Consider the following 23,255-nt stretch of genomic DNA (forward strand, 5'->3'; position numbering starts at 1 on the left):
CTGGTATCTTTAATTCCAGAGTACCGATGACATTTAATTGTTTTCATATCAAATCAATCTCACCAGAAAAGTGGTTAAATATTAAGAAGCTGTCAAGCTCAAAGTGTTAGATAGAAGTTTTTTACTTAAAAGTTCAAATTTTGTCAATGACAACAAATTCTGCTAGTGGTTTTCTTAAAGTAAAAGGCTAACCTAGTTTGTTTTTGAAAACCTGTCTGCAAATGCTTACCTCTGAATAACTGTAGTTTGTCCATTGGTCTTTCAAATAAACATACAAAAAGCAGTTTGTATAGCTTTCAATTCAAATACTCCCACTAATGCATTTCCTTGAACTAATTATTGTATTACATTTAAAACACTGCGTGGAAGAAGTGTTTGATATACACAGCTGATCTCTCCACCAAAATGTTAAAAAGGTGTGGCCCCAAGGGTGGAGATTTAGTACGGTTAATATTTTTTATTGTGCAACAAAACCATGCTTGAGTAGCCCTGTCTGGTGTAGCTCAGTGGATTGAGTGTGGGCCTGTGAACCACATGATTGCAGTTCGATTCCCAGTCAGGGCACATGCTTGGGTTGCAGGCCAGTTCTCAGCAGGGGACTCATGAGAGGCAACCATACATTGATATTTTTCTCCCTTTCTCCTTCCCTTCCCCTCTAAAGATAAATAAATAAAAATTAAAAACAAACAAACCAAAAAAAAAAAACATTCTTGAGTAAAATCGTCACTTTTTCTGTTGCCAGTGCATGGCAGTGAGACATGTGATGAGGCTAGTGGGGTTTGGGACCACTGCCTGGGTTCATGTTAAGATGCCAGGATTTTTTTTACCTAACATTGCTTTTTCACCACTGGTGCAAATGTTGACATAGTGAAAGGGTGAAAAACATCTCAGTATAACACCTTAGTATTATTATGAAGACACATTTGAACTTGGGGACTTCCTGAAGGCATCTTAGGGGCCCCCAGGTACCCCTGGACCACATTTTAAGAACTGCTAGGTTAGGAAGGCAACATGAAGCACCAGTGATGATCATTAAATGCATAGTTACCTATGGAACTAAGACTAGATAAGAACTAAAAGGAAGGAACTATATAGTATATAGTACAAATATAAAAAATAAAAGGAGAATTAGAAGATTTTCATTTCATGTTTTCATTGTTTTTCTTTTCTTTGTTTTTTTTCTCTGTTTGTATTATTGTTCAAGTACAGTTGTCTCCATTTTCCCACCATCACTCCCCCCGCCCAACCCATCCCCACCTCCCACCTTTGATCCTACTACCCCTTTGGCTTTGTCCATGTGCCCTTCATACATGTTCCTTGATGACCCTTCATATAAAACATGTTTGAATGTTTGCAATAATTATAGTGGTGTTAGTAGTACTGATATTGTTATTTGGATATATGTGTGTATGATGAGCAGTTCAGGAAATGATTATCAGATATTTTACGTTTGTTATTTCCACTGTTTTTAAAAACTAGGACTCATATTTAGAAGAAAGGAGAAAAAACTATAGCAGAGAAAAGAATAAATAAAAATGCTATAGTCATGATTTTGAAATGGAAGTATAGTGTGAACTTTTGAGGCAGTTTGTCTTTACTATATTGTGTGTATATATATTATGCATATAATAAGTATGTCTGTGGGTATGAATTTATATCTACCAGCACTCTGTCCACTAAGTGGCCTAGAAACAATGACCAAATCAGTAGCAATGAGGATCACTGTTTTGGTCTTGAAATACCATCGCCCACTAAAACCTTTTTGGAAATTAAACTCTTTGGAAAGCAGTTGATTACAGGTTTGAGGCAGGAAACATATGAGCCTGAAAAGTCCTGGAGCACTAAGGGGAAAGGAAGCCACACCGAACTACTAACATAGTGTCAGAAGGACTCAGAAGGCAACTTGAAGGGGCTTCCAACCAGCAAAAGATGGAAAACAATTACAAATAATTACAAAGGCCAATGAGTACAATGCATTGACCCATGAAATAGGTTTAAATACATGAGTTCATGATTATAGTTTTAAAATAGTGTTAATAATACTAGTTATAATAGGAAGAAGTAAAAGGAGGAGGAGGGGGAGAAGTCACTGTTAGAATATTAAGAAGCAACAACAAATGAAACAATTAAACACAGGAAATTGAAACAGAAGCACAGAGATAAAGAACATCTGACAGCTGTCAGAAAGGAGGGGTTCGAGCACTGTGTGAAGAAAGCTGAAGGGATTAAGCAAAATATAAAATATATATTTATATATTATATATTTTATATATGTCTATTACATATATATTACACATAGACACAGGCAACAGTATGTTGATAGCCAGATGGAAAGGGGCATAGGGGGAGGTGGAAGAGGACAAAGGGGGGACAAAGAGGGACAGAAAGACACTTTACTTTGGGCAGTGGGCATGCGATGCAGTGTGCAAATGATGTTTTCTTGAGTTGCACACTTGGAACCTGTATGGGTTTGTTAACCAATGTCATCCCAATAAACTGAATTAAAAATAATCTGTTTCATTATTTAGAAACTAATAAATAAAGGGAAAGACCGAAGAAGCATTTATCCTGCCTTTTATTTATGAAAATTACCACTGGGTTAGTAAGTAGCAGTTAAGGAAGATAGTTTTTCTTTTGAAATAAAAATGTCCCAATTACTAAGTTAAAAAAATTATAATGCTACTACATGGATGAGCATTGAGGACATTATGCTAAGTAAAATAATTCAGTCACTAAAAGACAAATACTGTGTGATTCTAGTTATGGGAAGTATTTAAAGAAATAAAATTCAGAGACAGAGTACATGGAATGAACTTGTGAGGCTATACCATTGGGGGAGGGAGGAGAAGAGTTCTGTTTAATGGATACAGAGCTTCTGTTTTACAGATGAGAATACTTTTAGAGATGAATGGTAATAGCATCGGCATAGCAATATGCACATACTTAATACCACTGAATTATACATCTAAAGTGGTCAAGATGGTAAATTTTATGTTTGGTATATTTACCACAATTTTAAAAATTGGAAAAAGTCATTGAATTAGGATATCACCATTTCGACATCCAGTGAATTAACAGTTTTAAGAATTATACCAAGGTCACACAAAATAGAGAAAACCAGATGTTATATATAACATAGAGAATAGCCTGCGGAGAGTATCAGACATGGATCTGATCAAGGTCCTAATTTTTAGAAAATAGAGGGCAGAGAGCAACCCAAAGTGCATTAGGAATATGCAATCAGCAGGGTGCAGGCTGTGGGAAACTCTACAGGTAGGATAACCTGCTGTAATTTTTCAACATAAATTGTAAGGATCCTGTTATTAAAATAGACTTAATATATCGAGTAAAAGAATAGTAAAGGGTAAACAGAATGTTGAGGAAAGCCCATATTGTTGATAAAACTACAAAGATATGCAAGGAAATTGCTGCCATAAGCATCTGGGTAGTAAGATGGTGGGACAGCTCACAAGGCAGAGCTTTCCGGATGCCTAGGAGTTTTGTTTCTTGACCTTACGGTGCTTTCTAAAGTGTTTACCTGATAATACTTATTAAGAGAATTTGTGTGTGTGATAGTTTTCTGTATGGTATTTATTCTATATATTTTATTCCATAATAAGAAAAGGTTTTTAGACAGCAGGTAGAAAGTAAGTTTTCTGGACCAACTATTTTACTGCAAAAATATCCGATGTTCAATTTACTTTGAATTCGATATTTGACAAAATAAACTAAGCTGAACTGATAACACTTAAAAGTTTTCTCTCTCTCTCTCATGTTACAGAGGAATGAAAATATTATAATTGTCAAGAAAGGAACATTATGAGGAGGTATTTTGTTCTAGACTAAATCAACAAAGAAAAAAATAGAAAATAATTATTCTCTCTCCTTCCCTCTTCTCTATTAAATTCTTAAATATTCAATCAGTCTGATTTGCTGAAAACAATGGTGCCATTAATGACCATGGGGAAGAAAGGTGCCCCAGTGGTGAGGCCTGATAGAAATAAGCAGAGGTAGCAGTTCACTGTGGAGAAGAATTCTAGGCATATGGTAATCTAGAAAGTAAGAATTTCTTCATATTTCAACCCACGGGTAAATAAGCAACATTGTCTTACAGAGGATCATATTTCCCTACCTCTTGAAATCAAATGAATAAAACCAAAATTAATTAAAATATATTATATTATAATAGTAAGTTATGAATTTTTTGAAAAACATATTACTCAAAAAGTGAACTGGAATTTTCTAGTTCTCGCTTAATATTTTACAGATGACTTACAGAAGTTCCTTTTATTATTGTAAAGTTACTGAGGAATCATTTATTAAATTATTATGTTTAGTAAACTAAAAACAAAAAAGCCTGACTCCCAAAGAGACGATTTTTTTCATTAGAAAATTTTGAGTCAATAAATGGACTTACCATGGGTTCACGTATTTCCCTAGTTTATTCAATAGGTTCAGGCCAATCAGGAGACAGTGATTGTTTTTTGATGAGGGTATAAGATAATCACTTACTTACCCTCCATGATGGTCAAAGGATCTTCCACTTTGGGGCGCAAGATGTTAGGGCCAAAGACAGTGGCCAAGTTCTGCACACTCATTTTGTTAACTCCAGAATAGGACTGTACTTCATCCAAGAATCTGTTGGGTGTAAGCATGGGAACCAAACACAATGAGATCAAATTTATCAATGGAATAAAATGAGTCATTAGGAAGTATTTATAAAGTGAAATATGATAAGCAATGATTATGTAGGTAATTCAAACAATTAAATGTGGAAATTCAAACAATTAAATGTGGAGTCAATATATATAGCGAATTATTAAGAATCAAATGTGAGGGATGATACCAGGTACCATCTCTGGCCTGGCTTGACTTGGTTTACTCTGTCAGCCACAAAAAACAAGTGCTTGGAAAATATTAACATGACTTGAGATTGAAGAATATGAATTTCCTTCTAATCCTCCAATGAAGTGTTAAATATGTATATTCAAGTTGAGAATTATAAATAAGATCATTTGGTACAGTCCCTATTTCAGATGGGAAGAATCAGCCCTCTTTATGGAGTAGTTCATGAGCTCTCAATTTACAGTTTGTTAAAAAATGAGATCAAACATGGTTTAAATTAAAACCTCAGTTCTACTGATATGAAAAATTACAAGCACAAACGGTTTCAATTTATTAGGTGCTAAAGAATAAGAGGCATGAAATAGCCCTTTCCCTGAATGATTGTAGCTGGAGAGATTGTTTTAGTAATCTTTCAGTATTTTTTTCATTCCCTAACCCTTCTTCATTTTTACAAGAGCTTCTGTTATTTCATAGCTTTGACTGTACTGACTGTACTGATGAGACAAAAAAGAAATGGTAAAAAATAAATATTAACTTATTAATGTGTCATTTAATATATTTTATTCTGTGTCAGTCATTTTGCTAACAGTAAATTCTCAAGGTGTCTCTGTGAAGTAAATACTATTATTATCTCCATTTCACAGATAAGGTACATCAGGCACTAAGAGGTTAAAAATCTTTTCCAAGGACACAGAGTTAATTAGTGGAAGAGCTGAGATTTGAACTCAGGTGGCCTGACACTAGAGTTGGTGCTCTTAATTATGACACCATGACTTTGCATAAAGGTGCCTATTTTCACATGTTCATTCCTGTTATACAGACTAAACTATAGAAAAATTAAAGGACAAAAAGTGAAATTACCATTTCTTATTTGAAAGAGCTGGAATTAAAAGTCTGCTTAAATGTTTCAAGACTTTTTCCATTGTGAAGATAAAGACTTACAATAAAGTTCTCAAACAAGCCTTTTCCTCTTTCACTTAAAGAGAATTTAACCATGTTATTATCTGGTACAGTAGCTTGAATTAGTTCCAAATCTTAGGATAAGAGCCTTGCATGTTGATACGTTTATGATATCGGTGAAACTATTTTTTGTTTTTTTCAATTCTGGTACCTAAGATATTGCTTGCTTTTGAAACATAAAAACTTAGAGCAGGAGGTTTTAGAATTCCAAGTCGGTGACAGTGGACATGAACTCCATAGTATTTCACAGTAGTTTTAAGCTCCATAGTTCCTAGTCTGCTGAACATTTTATCTAATCACAACACGTAAAGCATATGTAAATGATGTACTGTTCAGAATAAAAAATTTGACATTTATTTTGAAATGAACTGGGAAACTGTCACTTAAGATACTCTGTGATTGTGTTAATCATCATTCTTTTTATTTAAATTTAACATGTTTCAATTTTACATTTGGTTTTTTTAAACAGGAGCACAGACATGGCACCTCCCATCCTAGGTTTTAAGTTGAAAATGGTCACTGAGAGAGAGCTTTACCAGGCAGCTATTTTTCTAATGGAATTGAATTACAGCTGTCTTTTCAATGAGTCTTGCTGTGGGAGAGGAATGGAAAGAGAATAATATTTAGTGAGTACTTACTACATACAAATTGATTAATTAAAGTATAATTTAACTTTTTAAACAACTGTATGAGATGTGTGCTTTTACTACCATTTTACTCATTCAAGACTCTTAGATTCAACAAGACTTAGAAATTTCCTAAGGACACATAAGTGGTCAGTAGTCAAACTGGACTCCCATGCAAACATTTCTCATGCCCAGAAGTGTGCTCCTTATCTCAAACAATAGTACACAGTACATGTACAAGCAACTTTGACTGAAGAGCAAGCAATATAGCTTTAATATTTAGAGCTAAGAGAAACTTCAGAAATAACTAATTACAAAATCATGTAATTTTAGTGCTTAACAATACCTTTGAGGTTGCTGTCGAACCTCTTAATTTTATAAGGCCAACACTGAGCTTGGAGCAGTAAAATGGTATTATTCACTGTCTAACATAAATTAGTGTCAGACTAATTTAGTCAGACAAATATAGTCTTGTCTTGTCTAGGACAGTTCTTACCTGCAAATATACTTGAGGAGGTTATAATTGACCACTGGCAAACTCTTCACCTGCTTTGCTAATTCCTTAACACCCTGAGTATAAAGAAGAAGAGAATAAATATGTGGAGAAACAAATTTAAGTGAAGCCCTTTAAATAGCTTAAACATTTGTTCATGTTTGCCTGAAAATGGAAGACAGTCTCACTTATAATAGGGTTATCTAGGGGGAAGAAAGCAACCTTGATATAGTGAGGGTCCTTCCTATTTTCAGCATGACCAAAACACAGACACACGTGTGCAGATACATAAGTCTCTCAGGGTTGGCTATGTCCAGGACACATTATCTGGGATGGAATGAAGGGTTGGAAAGCCTGATCCCTCTGGAAATTTTACAAAGGGATTCAATGCATTGTTCTGTCTCACTGTAGAACTTCCTCTAAAATATAAATGGTCCCAGAAAAGCTAGTAGATAATGTAATCTGATTTGTTCTTGTAATGGGCCGCATAGTAAGTATCTTAAGCTTTTTAGTACATATGGTCTCTGACTCAACTCTTCAGCTCTTCAGTTGTAGTGCAAATGCAGCCGCAGACAAGCTTACATGATAAACAGGCAGCAATTTTTATAAGAGTGCCTAGAAAATCCAATAGGACAAGAATAGTCTCTTCAACAAATGGTGGTGAGACACCTGGATATCGACATTTCAGAGAATGATATTAGACCCTTTCTTTATATCATAAGCAAAATTAACTGAAAATGGAGCTTATATCTAAATGTAAAAGCTGAAGGTATAAAAGTCTCATTAGAAAATATGGGGGTAAGTATGTCCAGCTAAGATGGAGGCATAGGTAGACACACTGCACCTCCCTGCACAACCAAAATAAGGACAACAACAANAGACAAGCTTACATGATAAACAGGCAGCAATTTTTATAAGAGTGCCTAGAAAATCCAATAGGACAAGAATAGTCTCTTCAACAAATGGTGGTGAGACACCTGGATATCGACATTTCAGAGAATGATATTAGACCCTTTCTTTATATCATAAGCAAAATTAACTGAAAATGGAGCATATATCTAAATGTAAAAGCTGAAGGTATAAAAGTCTCATTAGAAAATATGGGGGTAAGGATGTCCAGCTAAGATGGAGGCATAGGTAGACACACTGCACCTCCCTGCACAACCAAAATAAGGACAACAACAATTTAGAAACAAAAAAACCCCAGAACTGACAGAAAATTGAACTGTATGGAAGTCTGACAACCAATGAGTTAAAATAGACACATTCATCCAGACCGGTAGGAGGACTGGAGTCAGGCAGTGGGAGGAGAGGGGTCCCAGCAAAAAGAAGCAGTGGTTTGCAGCCCCGGGGAGTGAAAGGCAATAGCAGCTGACGGACCGTGAACATGCAGGTGGTGGCTGGCAGACCCTGGGCACAGTGTGGCAGTAGGCAGACCCAGTGAGGCATGCAAGGCGGCTGTTGGACCTGGTGGTCACACATTTGCGCACAGATAAACCAAGTGAAACTGGGGAGCAAGACAGACTGTGCAATGCAGGGCTCCAGCTCAGGAAAATAAAGCCTCAAAACACTGATTGAAAACACCTGTGGGGGTTGACGAGCCTGAAGAGACTCAGCATCACAGGAGAGACCCACAGGGTCCTAGATTGTACATAAGCCCACCCACCCAGGAACCAGCACCAGAAGGGCTCAGTTTGCTTGTGGGAAGCGGTGAAAGGGACTGAAATCCAACAGGAGCAGAACGAATGCCATTGTTCCCCCTCTGACCTCTGCCCCACATACAGTGGCCAGAACCAAGCCACTGGGTTGCCCTGCCCTCATGAAAACCTGAGGCTCTGCCCCTCACTGTAGGCTCATCAAGACAAAAAAAAAATTGGCCCAAACAGAAGAATGGATCAAAGCTCCAGAACAAATACAACTAAGCAATGAAGAGATAGCCAACCTATCCGATGCATAGTTCAAAGCACTGGTGATCAGGATGCTCACAGAATTGGTTGAATTTCGTTAAAAAATTAGATGAAAGAGTAAAGGCTACCCTAAGTGAAATAAAGGAAAATGTACAGGGAACCAATAGTAATGAGAAGAAAACTAGGACTGAAATCAATGGAGTGGACCAGAGGAAGAAAGAAACAACCAAACAGAAAAGAATAAAGAAACAAGAATTCAAAAAATGAGGAGAGGCTTAGGAACATCGAGGACATCTTTAAATGTTCCAACATCTGAATTATAGGGGTACCAGAAGAATAAGAGGAAGAGCAACAAGTGGAAAAGTTATTTGAACAAATAATAAAGGCAAATTTCCCCATTCTGGCAAAGGAAACAGACTTCCAGGAAGTCCAGGAAGCTCAGGACTCCCAAAGAAGTTGGACCCAAGAAGGAACACACCAAGGCACATCATCATTAGATTAGCCAAGATTAAAATTAAGGAGAGAATCCTAGAAGCAGCAAGAGGTAAGGGGACAGNGACTGAAATCAATGGAGTGGACCAGAGGAAGAAAGAAACAACCAAACAGAAAAGAATAAAGAAACAAGAATTCAAAAAATGAGGAGAGGCTTAGGAACCTCCATGACATCTTTAAATGTTCCAACATCTGAATTATAGGGGTACCATAAGGGGAAAAGAAACAGCCACGAGTGGAAAACTTATTTGAACAAATAATAAAGGAGAACTTCCCCAGTCTGGCAAAGGAAACAGACTTCCAGGAAGTCCAGGAAGCTCAGAGACTCCCAAAGAAGTTGGACCCAAGAAGGAGCACACCAAGGCACATCATCATTAGATTAGCCAAGATTAAAATTAAGGAGAGAATCCTAGAAGCAGCAAGAGATAAGGGGACAGTCACCTACAAAGGAGTTCTCATCAGACATTCAGCTTATTTCTCAAAAGAGGCCTTGCAGGTGAGAAGGGGCTGGAAAGAAGTATTCCAAGTCATGAAAGGCAAGGACCTACATCCAAGATTGCTCTATCCAGCAAAGCTTTCATTTAGAATGGAAGGGCAGATAAAGTGCTTCTCAGATAAGATCAAGTTAAAGGAGTTCATCATCACCAAGCCCTTATTATATGAAATCTTAAAGGGAGTTACCTAAGAAAAAGAAGATAAAAAAGATGTACAGTAAAATGACAGCAAACACAATCATTAACAACTGCACCTAAAACAAAAACAAAAACACACTAAGCAAACAACTAGAACAGGAACAGGATCACAGAAATGGAGATCACAGGGAGGGTTAGCAACAGGGGAGTGGGAGGGGAAAGACAGGGAAAAGGTACAGAGAATAAGTAGCATAGACAGTAGGTAGAATATAGACAGGGGGAGGGCAAGAATAGTATGGGAAATGTAGAAGCTAAAGAACTATGACAAATGGACATGAACTAAAGGGGAGGAATGTGGGTGGGAGAGGGTGTGCAGGGTGGAGGGGTAATAAAGGAGGAAAATAGGACAACTATAATAGCATAATCAATAATATATATTTTAAAAAAAAGAAAATATGGGTGTAAATTTTGGTGACCTTGGGTTGAACAAAGTCTTCTTAGATATATGAGTAAAAGAACAAGTGACAACAGAAAAATAAAATAAACTCTATTAAAATTAAAACTCTTGTACTTCAAAGGACAGCTGTCAAGAAAATAAAGACAAACCATGGAATGGGAGAAATTATTTTCAAATCATATACCTAATAAGGTATTTGTATCTAAATTACAAAGTCTGGAAGAGTCCAGCCATTGTTAATATAATGAGAATAGTTTGAATGGCATCAGTGTAACCTGGCAGCCAGGGAGTGTGGACTGGAATGCACATGTGTGAACAATGACGACCTGACTGTATTAGTCAGTTAGGGTGGTAGATGCTGCTGAGTAAACATGTGTACCATGTGGCTGTCACATTCAAAATGACTGAGCTAGCAGAGCAATGAATGTGCATCAAATTTTGTGTTAAGCTTGAACATTTCTCCACAGAAACTATTCAGATAATTTAGAAGGCTGCACTATGGGCAACTGGTGATTGGCAGCTTCATCCGGACAATGTGCCCACTCGTGCATCATGTCTTGGGCAGAATTTTCTGGCAAAACATCAAATCACACAGATGACTCAGTCCTTTTATAGCCCAGAGTTGGCACCGTGTGACTTATGGCTTTTCCCAAAACTAAAATCACCTTTGAAAGGGAAGAGATTTCAATCAATCAATAAGATTCAGGAAAATATGATGGAGCAGCTGATGGAGATTGGAAGAACTGTGTGAGGTCCCAAGGTGCCTACTTTAAAGGGAACTAAGATATTATTGTCTTATGTACAATATTTCTTGTATCTTATATCTTCTTCAATAAATATCTATTTAGTGTATGCCTAGATACCTTCTGGACAGACCTAGTAAACAAAGAACTCTTACAACTTAATAATAAAAGAAATAACCCAACTGAAGTTGGGAAATGCTCTGAATATGATGTTTCTCCCAAGAAAATACACCCATAGCCAATTAAGTACATGAAAAGACATTTAAAATCAGCCATCAGGGAACTGCAACTCATACCACAGTGACACACCACTTTACACACACTAGGATGGCCATGATGAAAAAGAGAGATAATGAGTGTTGGCAAAGTGTAGAGAAATTGGGACCTGCAGACACTGGAATTTTAAATGGTGAAGCCTTTGAAAACAATGTTACATATGGCCCAATTCTACCTCCTAAATATGTACCCAAGAGAAATGAAAACACATGTTTGTAGCAGCACTGTTAGTAACAGCCAAACAGTAGAAACAAGACACATGTTCTGCAAATGATGAATGGATAAGAAATGAAATATTATTTACAAATAAAAGAAACAAAGTACTGATATGTGGTACAGTGTGGATAAATCTTGAAAACGGTGAAAGAAACTAGTCACAAAAGACAATGTATTGAATGATGCCATTTACATGAAATATCCAGAATAGAAAATTTGTAAAGATAGAAAGTCGATTAGTAGTTGACAAGAGCTGGGGAATGAGAGGCATGGAAAACATGTATGAGGCTTATATGAAGTGATAAAATGTGCTAACCATTCTAAAATTAGATTTTGGTGATGGTTGCATAATTCTGAAAAATAGGCTGTAGGAATGATTTCTTAGGTGTCATTGTTGAGGTGCCTTAAGAGGCATGCAATGAAATAGGAAATATGAAGTAAGTCATTTACTTTGTTCATAGAGCACTTGGCACTGCAATTAACCTTGTAGGGGAGCATAATGGCCAGGAGTGCTAATTTCACTTAATCAGCCACTTTTTTTTTAATAAGAGAAAGGATTAAAAATGGGACCTGGGTTGTGTGTATCAAGTCTAAATGTGTGTGATGTCCACACACGGAATAGTGGAAAATGATCCAAGGACAGGCAAAGGAAAGCTTACAAATTAAAGACAAAGAACACTGACAAAACCCTCAAACGAAAGCTTTCATAGAAATAAATGCATAGACTTACTGCTTCCTCTTCCTTGCTGAGCAGTTTGGCACATGACAGAAAGTCTTCATACTTCGCATAGGGAATGACCGGCTCTGGGAGTTCTCGGAGGTACAGTTTGAGAAGTGACGCCACCGTGTGCACATCTGTGTTGCTGTGGAGACAGAAGTGTGAAAACCGTCTTTGGACTGAACCTGGTGGCATTTTGTTTATTTTTTTCTATATTTGATTATATTTGATTATATATATAATATAATCAGGAAGGAGGTCTTCCTGATTAATGCAAAGCCAGTAAACAGAGTCCAAAGTGGGCGGGAGATCCTGTCTTTCAGGAGCTGACAAAAGACTAGAGAGACCAGATCTCATAGAGGGTCCAGATGAGATGTGAGTGGCAGGCAAACCATCAAAGACCCCGAGACTTACAGCAGATCCCTACCTCAGGATTTGACAGGGTAAGACTGAGGTCCTCCATGGGGGTAAGTTAGAGTAGGCATGTTGGCAATCATTTTGCAAATCTTAAAGTAATAGAGTTGATCTGATAGGACCTGTTTTAACCAATTAATTTTATTCTTTTCATAATTAAATAAGCATTTTTCTCTTAAAATTCTAAACTGGTAGACAATACAGATGTCATCTCAAAGGCTAGAAAAGAAAAGAAAAATCATACCTCCAGGACATCTTGAAAACTGTGACCAAGCTCATTAATTCCTAAAAATCCTTTCCACAATTTATTTTCTTAAAAGATAGACATAAAAAAGCCTGGATGGTAAGATAAGAAAAATACTATTTTTTTCCTGACAAACCACTCTACTTCATGCATATATAAGCCCTTCTGTGGTTCTTAATGCTAATTTGTAAAGAACCCTGACATGAGAAGGTGTAATCATCGGTAGTAACAAAACCAAAATCTGGGAAGGATATGCAGTTCAATCAAGTATTCAAATAAACTATTTCCATCTTTGAATCCACTAGAATCCAACCCACTCTAATCCATGACTGCATTGAATTGTGTTGCATTTAAAGTCAATGACAATTTTGCTAAGTTATAGGTAGGTACATAGAGGGATATAAAAGTAACTGTAAAATAAGTATAATTTCAATATATTGAGTATATTATGTATAATTTATATGACCACATAGAGTATAGAAAAATATTTATGAAATAAAAACAATAAATGAGACAATAATAAATAAAATATATATATTTAAGAAGAAATATGTGTTAGTATTTGAATATTGGACTATTCATTACATTGACTTTCCCCTGTTTTTAAGGTAACTTGTTTGTTACTTCCTGTATTATTTTGCTTCTAATGAAGTGGAGATATAGTATTGAGGACATATGAACGCTAGATGGTGCAATTGCTAAGTTAGACTAATGGAGATGAGGTGAAAATTGTGAAGGAAAAAGGCTGCAGAATCATTCTTCATCCACCAGCAATATTCTTAGCAGTAAAGTTGCAGTAATTTTACAAGAATAGAACTATTTGAGCTATATATAAATCAAGGTAAGAGATGTGGACTGGGATGATTATACTATCCCTTCCCAAGAGTGATATGTTACATTAGCTTTTTAGCTTTACAGTGCCCATATATATCCACATGCTGTTATATAGAAACAATGAAGAAAAATGACCAAATATATATATTTTTGATATCAAAAGTTATTAAACTTGGGGAGGGGGGCTTTATTAAGCTTAGATTATTTCTTAGAAAAGGAGACTTCTAAGTTTTCCTAGCATTCTCATTTTTGGCTTTGTCCTCTCCCATTGAATGGAATAAGACAATCACTTCTGGACAGACTCCATACTTGCTGGTTCTGATTTACCTCAAGAGCCTCATGGTGCATCTGCCCCATTGCCAGTATGTTGCCTATAAGACTGCGATAAGTAGTCTGGAGTTTCTCTAAAAATTACTTAGTATATCCACTGTGCAAAACTGTAACCTTCTGCATCTAACTCCAGCTTGACTCCTCTTACTGAAAACCCATTGCTTTGCCTAATTAATACTTGCTAATCTACACACCCAATTAGGTAAATACCAATTAAGGTGACTGCTATATTGTCTATCAGTTTAGAGTTGTAAGAGAAAACACTATTTTTTAATTATAAATAGAATACAATTAATGAATTAAGACAGACCCTACAAGAGCATTTCTGTTATTTTAACTGCAATTGTGTGTTAATTGCCTAATGTGCCTAGGGGACCATGCTGTCTTTGCCCTGGAGAAATATATCTCAATCTTCCTCAAGGTGAAGGGAAGTGACTGCATTATGGCAAACACTGGTGTGCATGTGCAGTTAAAATCCTGAACCTGGTTAGTAACAGCAATACCGACGGCAATGGCACCCACCCACACACATCTGTGTGGGCATCAGGCCTTCCCAGAGGCTCACTGAGTAGGTTCAGTTATTAACCCTATTTATGGTACTTGAACAGGAAATTGCACATATATAAAGTTCTTTTTGGCTAATTACTGACATATGTTTTGTTTTTTTTTTAAGTAACACTCTTTTAGTAAAATCATTATACAAACCTCAGGTCTCTTTCACTCACTTGGTTGTACAATGATTTGAGAAATTAAGATAAATAATCATGTACATTCTATTCAGTGACAGCAAGGAGGCAAAGACAGGCTCAGGGATCCTGAGTGAAGGAGCCATCAGGCCAGAGATGCTGTGTGGCACATGTCCCTCAGTTGGTCAACATATGTGTTTTGTTTACTCCTTACTTTGTATTTGGGTTTCAGAATTCTGCTGTGCTTTCATTAAACTTAAAGGGAGGCTTCCATGACACTTTCTATGATTGCCCTAATTTTATATTCTCAGAGGTCTTCCTTTGGTCATTCTGGGATTGTTCTAGAAATCATTACCTCGCCAAATAGTTTATAGACTTTTATGGTGTACATTACCTCATGCCACACACTGGGTGAAACAGAGATGAACAGCACAGATATTTTTTTCCCCTCTTGGGTTTATATCTCTAACCCATTACCAACATGTTTCCATGCCATTTCTCATTTGTTCAACTTCATAGCATTCTCTATTTATTCCAGCTGCTAAGTTCTTGCCAGGTGAGTGATTTTAAGAATATTTTATACTTCCCCAATATGACCTGCACTATTTGTAATCCCTGTACAGTGCAGGCATTTTACTGATCTGAACTGGGATTAAGGAATCTGGAGACAATCCTTCCCTGCGCATCCTCTAAACCTGCCCCACCTTCTGTGATAAACACACTGACATACACAGATAAGTTCAAATGCCATAGTAATTACAAGGATAATACTACACAGTAAAGGTCTCGAAACTTTTACGCCTCAAAAGTATCATGGGAATTTTCACTCTGGATACTAAGCCCAGAACACCATATAATTTGTTGATTTAACTGAATAGAATGAATTTCCAATGCACCCACACAGAAAGTTAAAGGTACTATGAACTCATTTGCAACACACACAGTGAGATAACCTACAGTTCACCTGGAATTCAGAAAAGACAATGCCATATTCCTAGAGCTCCATGGAGAATATCTGTGAGGCTGAAAACACCTAGCAGCACTACCAAGATGAAGACTACCGGCAAAGTGTCCTAAAACAATACACTGCTCTACCTACCAAGTTTACCAAGCCATAAAAAAGCAAAGGGAGGAAATAGTTCCAAACTAAATAAAATGTCTAAAAAACAGCCCGGTCCTGTTCAAACTTATTTTTGTTTGTATCTATCAAAGCTGGTATACTTGTTGTCACTGAAACTTGAGTAGAGTTAAACTGTCACGGCCTACTGTGCTATAACTGAAGTGTCACCACTGAATTGTACACAGCACTCAAACACAGTTTCACCTCCAGGCACAGTCCTGGACTACAATGAGTCAGTGATTGTCTCAAACAAGTTTTATGGTTTAAAAGTAACAATGGTACAGAACTGCACAATGACTCCTGTAATGGACTGAATTGTCCTTCACCAAATTCATGTGTTGATGCCTTAGCCTCTGATGTGATGGTGTTTGGAGATGGGGCCTTGAAAAAGTAATTAGAGTTAGATTAGGTCATGAGGGTGGGACCCCAATTTAATGGGACTAGTGCCCTTATAAGAAGAGACACTAGAAACTTCTGGCCAAGATGGAGGCTTAGGTAGATATACTGGGCTTCTTTGCACACAACCAAAAGGAGGACAACAACAAATTAAAAAACAAAACAAAACAAAACACAGAACTGCCAGAAAATCAAACTGTATGGAAGTCCAACAACCAAGGTGTTAAAGAAGAAACATTCATCCAGACCAGTAGGAGGGGCAGAGATAGGCAGCCAGGGCTGAGAGGACTCATGGCAAGGCAGTGACTTGTGGACCGGGTACTCCCACATTTGTGTGAGGATAAACCAGGAGGAACAACTAGGGAGTGAGACAGACCATGCAACACAGGTTTGAGTGCTAGGAAATAAGGCCTCAAAACCTCTGCCTAAAAAAAAACCTATGGGGGTTGGTGCAGCAGGAGAAACTCCCAGCCTCACAGGAGAATTTGTTGAGGAGACCCACAGGGTCCCAGAATGTACATGAAACCACCCACTGGGGAATCAGCACTAGAAGGGCCCAATTTGCTTGTGGGTAGCAGATGAAGTGACTGAAAGCTGGCAGAGAGCTGAGCAAGTGGCACTGTTTCCTCTCATACCCCTCCCCCACATACAGCACCATAGCATGGCAAGTTGGGTTGCCCCGCGCTAGTGAATACCCAAGGCTCCATTCCTTACTGTGTAGCAGGCATGCTAAGACTAAAAACAGTGGCCCAAATGAAAGAGAAATGAAGAGAAAAGTAGCCCAAATGAAGAGATCAAAGCTCCAGAAAAAAACACAACTAAGCAATGAAGAGATAGACAACCTATCAGATGCACAGTTCAAAATACTGGGAATCATGATGCTCACAGAAATGGTCATAAAATAGAGGGAAAAGTGAAGGCTATGAAAAGTGAATTAAAAGAAAATGCACAGGGAACCAACAGTGATGGTAAGGATACTGGGGCTCAAATCAATGGTTTGGAGCAGAAGAAAGAAATAAACATTCAGTCAGAAAAGAATGAAGAAACAAGAATTCAAAAAAAATAAGTACAGGCTTAGGAACCTCCAAGACAACTTTAAATGTTCCAACATCTGAATCACAGGGGTGCCAGAAGGAGAAAAGGAAGAGCACAAAATGGGAAACTTATTTGAAAAGATAGTGAAGGAGAACTTCCCCAATCTGGCAAAGGAAATAGACTTCTAGGAAGTCCAAGAAGCTCAGAGAGTCCCAAAGAAGTTGGACCCAAGGAAGCACACACCAAGGCACGTCATAATTACATTAGCCAAGATTAAAGATAAGGAAACTTAAACTCAGCAAGAGAAGAGGAGACAGTTATCCACAAAGGGGTTCCCATGAGACTATCAGCTGATTTCTCAAAAGAAACCTTGCAGGCAAGAAGGGGCTGGAAGGAAGTATTCTATGTCATGAAAGCCAAGGACCTATGTTCAAGATTACCCTACCCCACAAAGCTATCATTTATAATGAAAGGGCAGATAAATTGCTTCCCAGATAAGGTCAAGTTAAAGGACTTCATCATCACTGATCCTTTATTATATGAAACACTAAAGGGACTTATCTAAGGAAAAGAAGTAGATCAAAAACTATGAGCAGTAAAATTACAACAAACTCACAACTATCAACAACTGAACCTAAAAGACCAAAAACAAACTAAGCAAACAACTAGAACAAGAACAGAACCACAGAAATGGAGACCACACAGAGGAGTATCAGCAGAGATGGGGAGGGTCAGAATTGGGGAAAAGGTAAAAGGAATAAGAAGCATGAATAGTAGGTACAAAATAGACAGGGGGAAGTTAAGAATAGTATAGGAAATGTAGAGCCAATGAACTTATATGTATAATCTGTGGACATGAACTAAGCAGGGGCGGGGGGTGCGGGGAGAAGGTGGGGGGAGGGGTTGTAGGATACAGGGGAATAACGGGGGAAATGGGAGAACTGTAATAGCATAAGCAATAAGATATATTAAAAAAAGAAAAGGCACTAGAGAGCTTGCTCCCTACCCTTCCTACCCCCTACAATGAAAGGTTTTGTGAGGACATTGCTGAGAAGGGGGGCATCTACAAGCCAGGAAGGACACCCTAACCAGAACCCAGTCACTCTGGCACCCTCATCTCAGTCCATTCTCCAGAACTGTGAGAAAATACATTTCTGCTGTTGAAGTCATCGAGTTCATGATATTTTGTTATGGCAGCCCAAGAGACTCATACAGCTCCCCAATCTGCATTTGGTGATTTTTACCTTTAAAACCATGAATATACTATTAGATTATTAGCTAATGAAATGTTAGCAGAAAGACAGAAACATGCTTTCAGATACAGTGGGTTTATAGAAATATTATCAGGTAGACTAATCAATATGGAAGAAATTGATTCTAAATCCTGGTTGTATGCAAAATTTCTCCAAAACACTGATGATTAGGTCCTATTTATTCTTATATATGATGGTTTGGGCTGAAGTCTGGGCATTGGGATTTTTAAAAAGCTCAAGTGATTGTTATGTGCTATCAAGGTCAAGACACACTAAAATAAAACATGCATTTGGAAAACTTCCAACCAAAGGAAGCAGTTCCAATATGCAATAGTAACAAACTCGATTATAGCCACTCTACCATTCGTTGGAGCCAAGCAGTTATATACTTATCTCTCTGATGCTACCAAATGAAATATAGGTGAGGGGAATGCTGTTCATGCTTAAACCCAACTGTCTCAGCGACCTTGTCTTTCCTATTTCTAGAGTGACTTAGGATTGCAGATGTATGTGTGCACAGAATTCTCCTTTACTGTACTATTAATTACATAAACATACTTGCTTTCATATGTAACTCAACATACCATACACATGAGCATGTGCATTCACACACACATATACACACACTTGCATGTACATAAGTTAGTTAAAGTAACAAAATACCCTATTGTGCATCTGTAGGAAGAGATTACTTTGAGCATACAAGATTTGTGATTACAAATAATAAATCTCTCAAAGAAAGTAGCTACAGTCCCAAACCGAAAAAAAAAAATCATGGATATTTGTCTATTTCCTACTGCTGACAATTATTTCCCGTGGGTGAATCTCTCATTTCATTGTTTTTTTTAAAGCCACACTTGCCTTTCTCTTCCACTCTTTGCATTCTTTTCTGGTCCTCAGCCCTTCCCAGTCAGCTCCTGAGCTTTTCTTCCTCTGCTGGCTCTGGGTGCACCTTGGACTCTCCGCACACACCCCTGAACAAACCCCCGAGTTCAACTATCACTTTTCTATAATGACTACAAAGTATACCCCTCTACATCAATCCTTTCCATTGAATTCTTAGATGTTCTACACACTTTGAACTGTAAACAAAGCTGGAAAACAATAAAAACTTACAATTGTTCTTCCTTTACCATGATCAACTGTGAGTGATATCAGCATTCATACAAACAAGCAGGAAACCTAGAAGTCAACCTAAATTTTGCTGTTCCGAGACACTAAATGTATCAGTGATTAGTGATTCTCATACTGAGCTGCCCACTAAAATCACCTGGAAAGTTTTTAAAAATACTAATGACTGGACACTATATTTTCTGACGTAATACTTCTGGAATACACTCCCTCATCAACACTCTCATTGACACTGCTCGAGTTCAAGTGTATATCACTCACTTCTATTAACATAGCAGCATATTGGTTGGTCTCTTTGGTGCAAGCCTGTCTCCCCACCCATGCCCTCTGAGCATGCCCATATAGGTGTTTATCATCTGTAAAAAAATGTAAATGACAAGGAAAGTGCCTTGAGATATAGCTGTTGAATACCGTATTTTAACACAAAAGGCAAATATTTAACATATAGGTAAATATACATTATACAGAAACACATATACTTACTTTATAGACTAGTCATTACAGTTGTTATCATTTAGTCAGTTTGGGTTGGTATGTTGGAGAGCATTGATTCAGTTTATAAATAGCCATACTTTAATCTATCTAAGGCCAAACAATAAAAATAAGATCTGACTTTCTTCATTATCGTACCAAGGTGCTTTCATTAGAGACAAAAAGCTGGTGGGATTGAGACACCTAGAGAGCTTGATGTAGAGTATGCAGGACAGTTTCCTCAAAACAAGGTTACGTCAGTGTAACTCTTTTAACAGGCAGCCTTGTGCATATTGAATACACATGCAGCAACAACAAAAAAACTAAAACCTTCAGTGTTGTCAGTTATAAAATTAATCAACATGGCTATTAAAGTTAGTTATTACATCCTCTAAGTCCAGTGATTTTGGACCCAAGGTCCAATTCTATATTCAAATTTAACTTAAAGTAACATTCAAATGCACACAATACATTGTTATACTATAAATGACATTAATGTTTTCCACTCTTAAGAGCCTAGTTATAAAAAACTCCATACATTCCTCCTATTCAAATTATCTCTGAAGCCAATGAAGCCACATAGATTTTCCTATTAAATTAAGATCCTATTCATATTATTAATGTATATAATTACTTAGAGTAAGCATTAACATAAGGATTTGAAATTCACCAATGACAGAGAGATTACAGACAGCCTGTCTGCCAACTACAGAGATTCTACTGTATATGTCTGTATGTCTACAAACTATATACATATATGTGCACACACACACACACACATATATGAGGTGTATATATGGGAGACCCCCAGAAACCCAGATATATATGGGGACCCCAGAACACTGGAATTATTTTCTGGTGGGCAGTCCCTTTGTGGTACAGGTTTTCCATGCTAGGTGAGTGTTCTAGGACTCCATCTGTGTCAGTGTGCCAGCTGGCATTGCTATGAGGGGCTGCATTTGGCCTCAGTGAATTTCCTTGAAAGATTCTTTCAACACATTTGTCCATTTCACGAAGGGTTATTTATGACAGACCTACCTACGCCTTGCTGAGTATTCAGGAATTTTTGACCCTAAACAGCATGACCCCCATGCCCTCCCCTCCTCATTCACTTGATCCCACCCCAAGCAACTTCTCTTTGTTTCCCCAGATGAAAAAAAGTCCTCAACAGGAAACATTTTGCTGATGTGGAAGAAATGAAACAAAAATGGCAGAAGACGTAAAAGGCATCAAAATTGACAAGTTCAAAAACTGTTTTGAGCAGTGAAAAAAACATCTCAGTAGGTGTATTGCATCAAATGGAGAGTATTTTGAAGATGATGGAAGTTTAAACATGTGAGAATAGATACACAATTTTTTCTCTCTCTCTCTTTTTTTAGTTCAAGTACAGTTGTCTCCACTTTCCCACCACCACTTCCCCCCACCCCACCCACTCCACCTCCCACCATGTGTCCTTTATACATGTTCCTTGACGACTCTTCCCTTTCTTTCCACCATTATTCCCAACTCTGTTTTTTAGTTTCCCTTTTTATTTATTCACACACACACATGTACATGTATACACACATGTATACACAGGCATGTAGTTATGTACATACATTACACATACCACACACGTATGAACTATACAAATATACTATATGTATGTGTATGCATATAGTGTATATATACATACATATACACACACGTGTAGTTCTCTGTAGAATTTTTAAAGTACATATCCAATAAGTTCTATGGTATGAAGAAAACCAATCCAGGCTTTCCTTCACTGTTTCTACATGTCGGATTCATTCTCTCCTCAGTGCCAGCAGACCTTCACTGCATTTATTTATAACTGCTTCAGGAGAAGGCTCAGGCTTTTGAGGTTCCACAGAGGATCTACCGTTGCCACGGAGCGGTGTTAGATTGCTTAGAACTGTTAATAAACACAGGCATCCTGAATGTGGTTTGGGAATGGATGCTGGAGTGATGCCACACTCGGATGCCTTCTCCGGCTCTCCTAGGCAATATAATCACTTAAATTCACAGAGTGTAATACATGTGCCAAGAAATACAAGAATGATTAAAATGATTAAGATGTTACTGTCAATTCACATGACCTATTTTCAGATGGATATAAACTACTCACAGTAAAAGATATGAGAAAACTCATTTACATAAAATTTTAAATATACTTAACAAATAGCACTTACTATTCAATTAATTACATGACTATAGTTTTTAAAAAGTAGACTAAGATACTTTTTCTCACCTCACATTTTTCCTAGAAATGGTTAAAAAATAAATACAACTAGATGTAATCTTAGATTAAATATGCTATAATTCTGCAATTATCTCATATAGATGATATAAATGATGAGCTTTTATTTCTTACTTAAGTGTGATATGCTGTCTTTCCTAAAATGTGACTCCTGGTCTACAGGCAGCTGGGGTTTTCTTTCAAAGAAAGTTTATATGGCTACTAATTTTCATGTCTTTACATTAGTAAACATATGTAACTGAGACTTTATCACATAAGCCTTTCTTGCTTTATTTGTACTGAGGACTCAAAGTGCTATGCATTGTAATTTCAGTTTCACATGGTCTTCAAGATCTTGGCAAGCAGTTAACAAACTTGGCTTAGTTAAAACAGAGAAGTTAGAAGGAAGATGATGACAGAGTAGGAGGGAGCAGATTCCACCTCCCCCTACACACGGGAGGAAAACCTGGCAGATCTACAGAACAGAGCAAACAGCCAACAGTACCCCAGCATATATGAAAATAAGAGACCAAAAATTGTAGTGGACACTGAAAAACCAGACGGTAAGGAGAGTACTTCAGGACAATAAGGTCCCAGGGATCAGTGTGGGGACCAAGGCAGCTGCAGCCCCAGGCCCGGTGCCTGCTGCCAGGGATGGGTCTACCACAGACTCTTTGGGAGCTGTGGGTCTGCCACAGAGTTTTTGGGAGAGAGCTGGGTCAACTGCTCTCTCCCTC

At 37.5% G+C, this 23,255-nt stretch overlaps 1 protein-coding gene across 5 annotated transcripts in view; it reads right to left on the reverse strand.

Moving 5' to 3' along the window:
• The window catches only part of ARHGAP24 (Rho GTPase activating protein 24), a 516,933-nt gene that overhangs the window by 20,179 nt on the left and 473,499 nt on the right, over positions 1 to 23,255 (reverse strand). For all 5 annotated transcript variants that reach the window (XM_037030752.1, XM_037030769.1, XM_037030761.1 and 2 more), the window contains 3 exons: positions 12,378 to 12,510; positions 6,928 to 7,001; positions 4,517 to 4,638 (listed from right to left, as the gene is read on the reverse strand). In XM_037030752.1, the coding sequence (XP_036886647.1) occupies positions 4,517 to 4,638; positions 6,928 to 7,001; positions 12,378 to 12,510 (329 nt within the window). The remainder of the gene's footprint in view (positions 1 to 4,516; positions 4,639 to 6,927; positions 7,002 to 12,377; positions 12,511 to 23,255) is intronic.

This window comes from Sturnira hondurensis, unplaced genomic scaffold (genome assembly GCF_014824575.4).
Source record: "Sturnira hondurensis isolate 20B ecotype Veracruz unplaced genomic scaffold, ASM1482457v3 Scaffold0001721, whole genome shotgun sequence".
NCBI lineage: Eukaryota > Metazoa > Chordata > Mammalia > Chiroptera > Phyllostomidae > Sturnira > Sturnira hondurensis.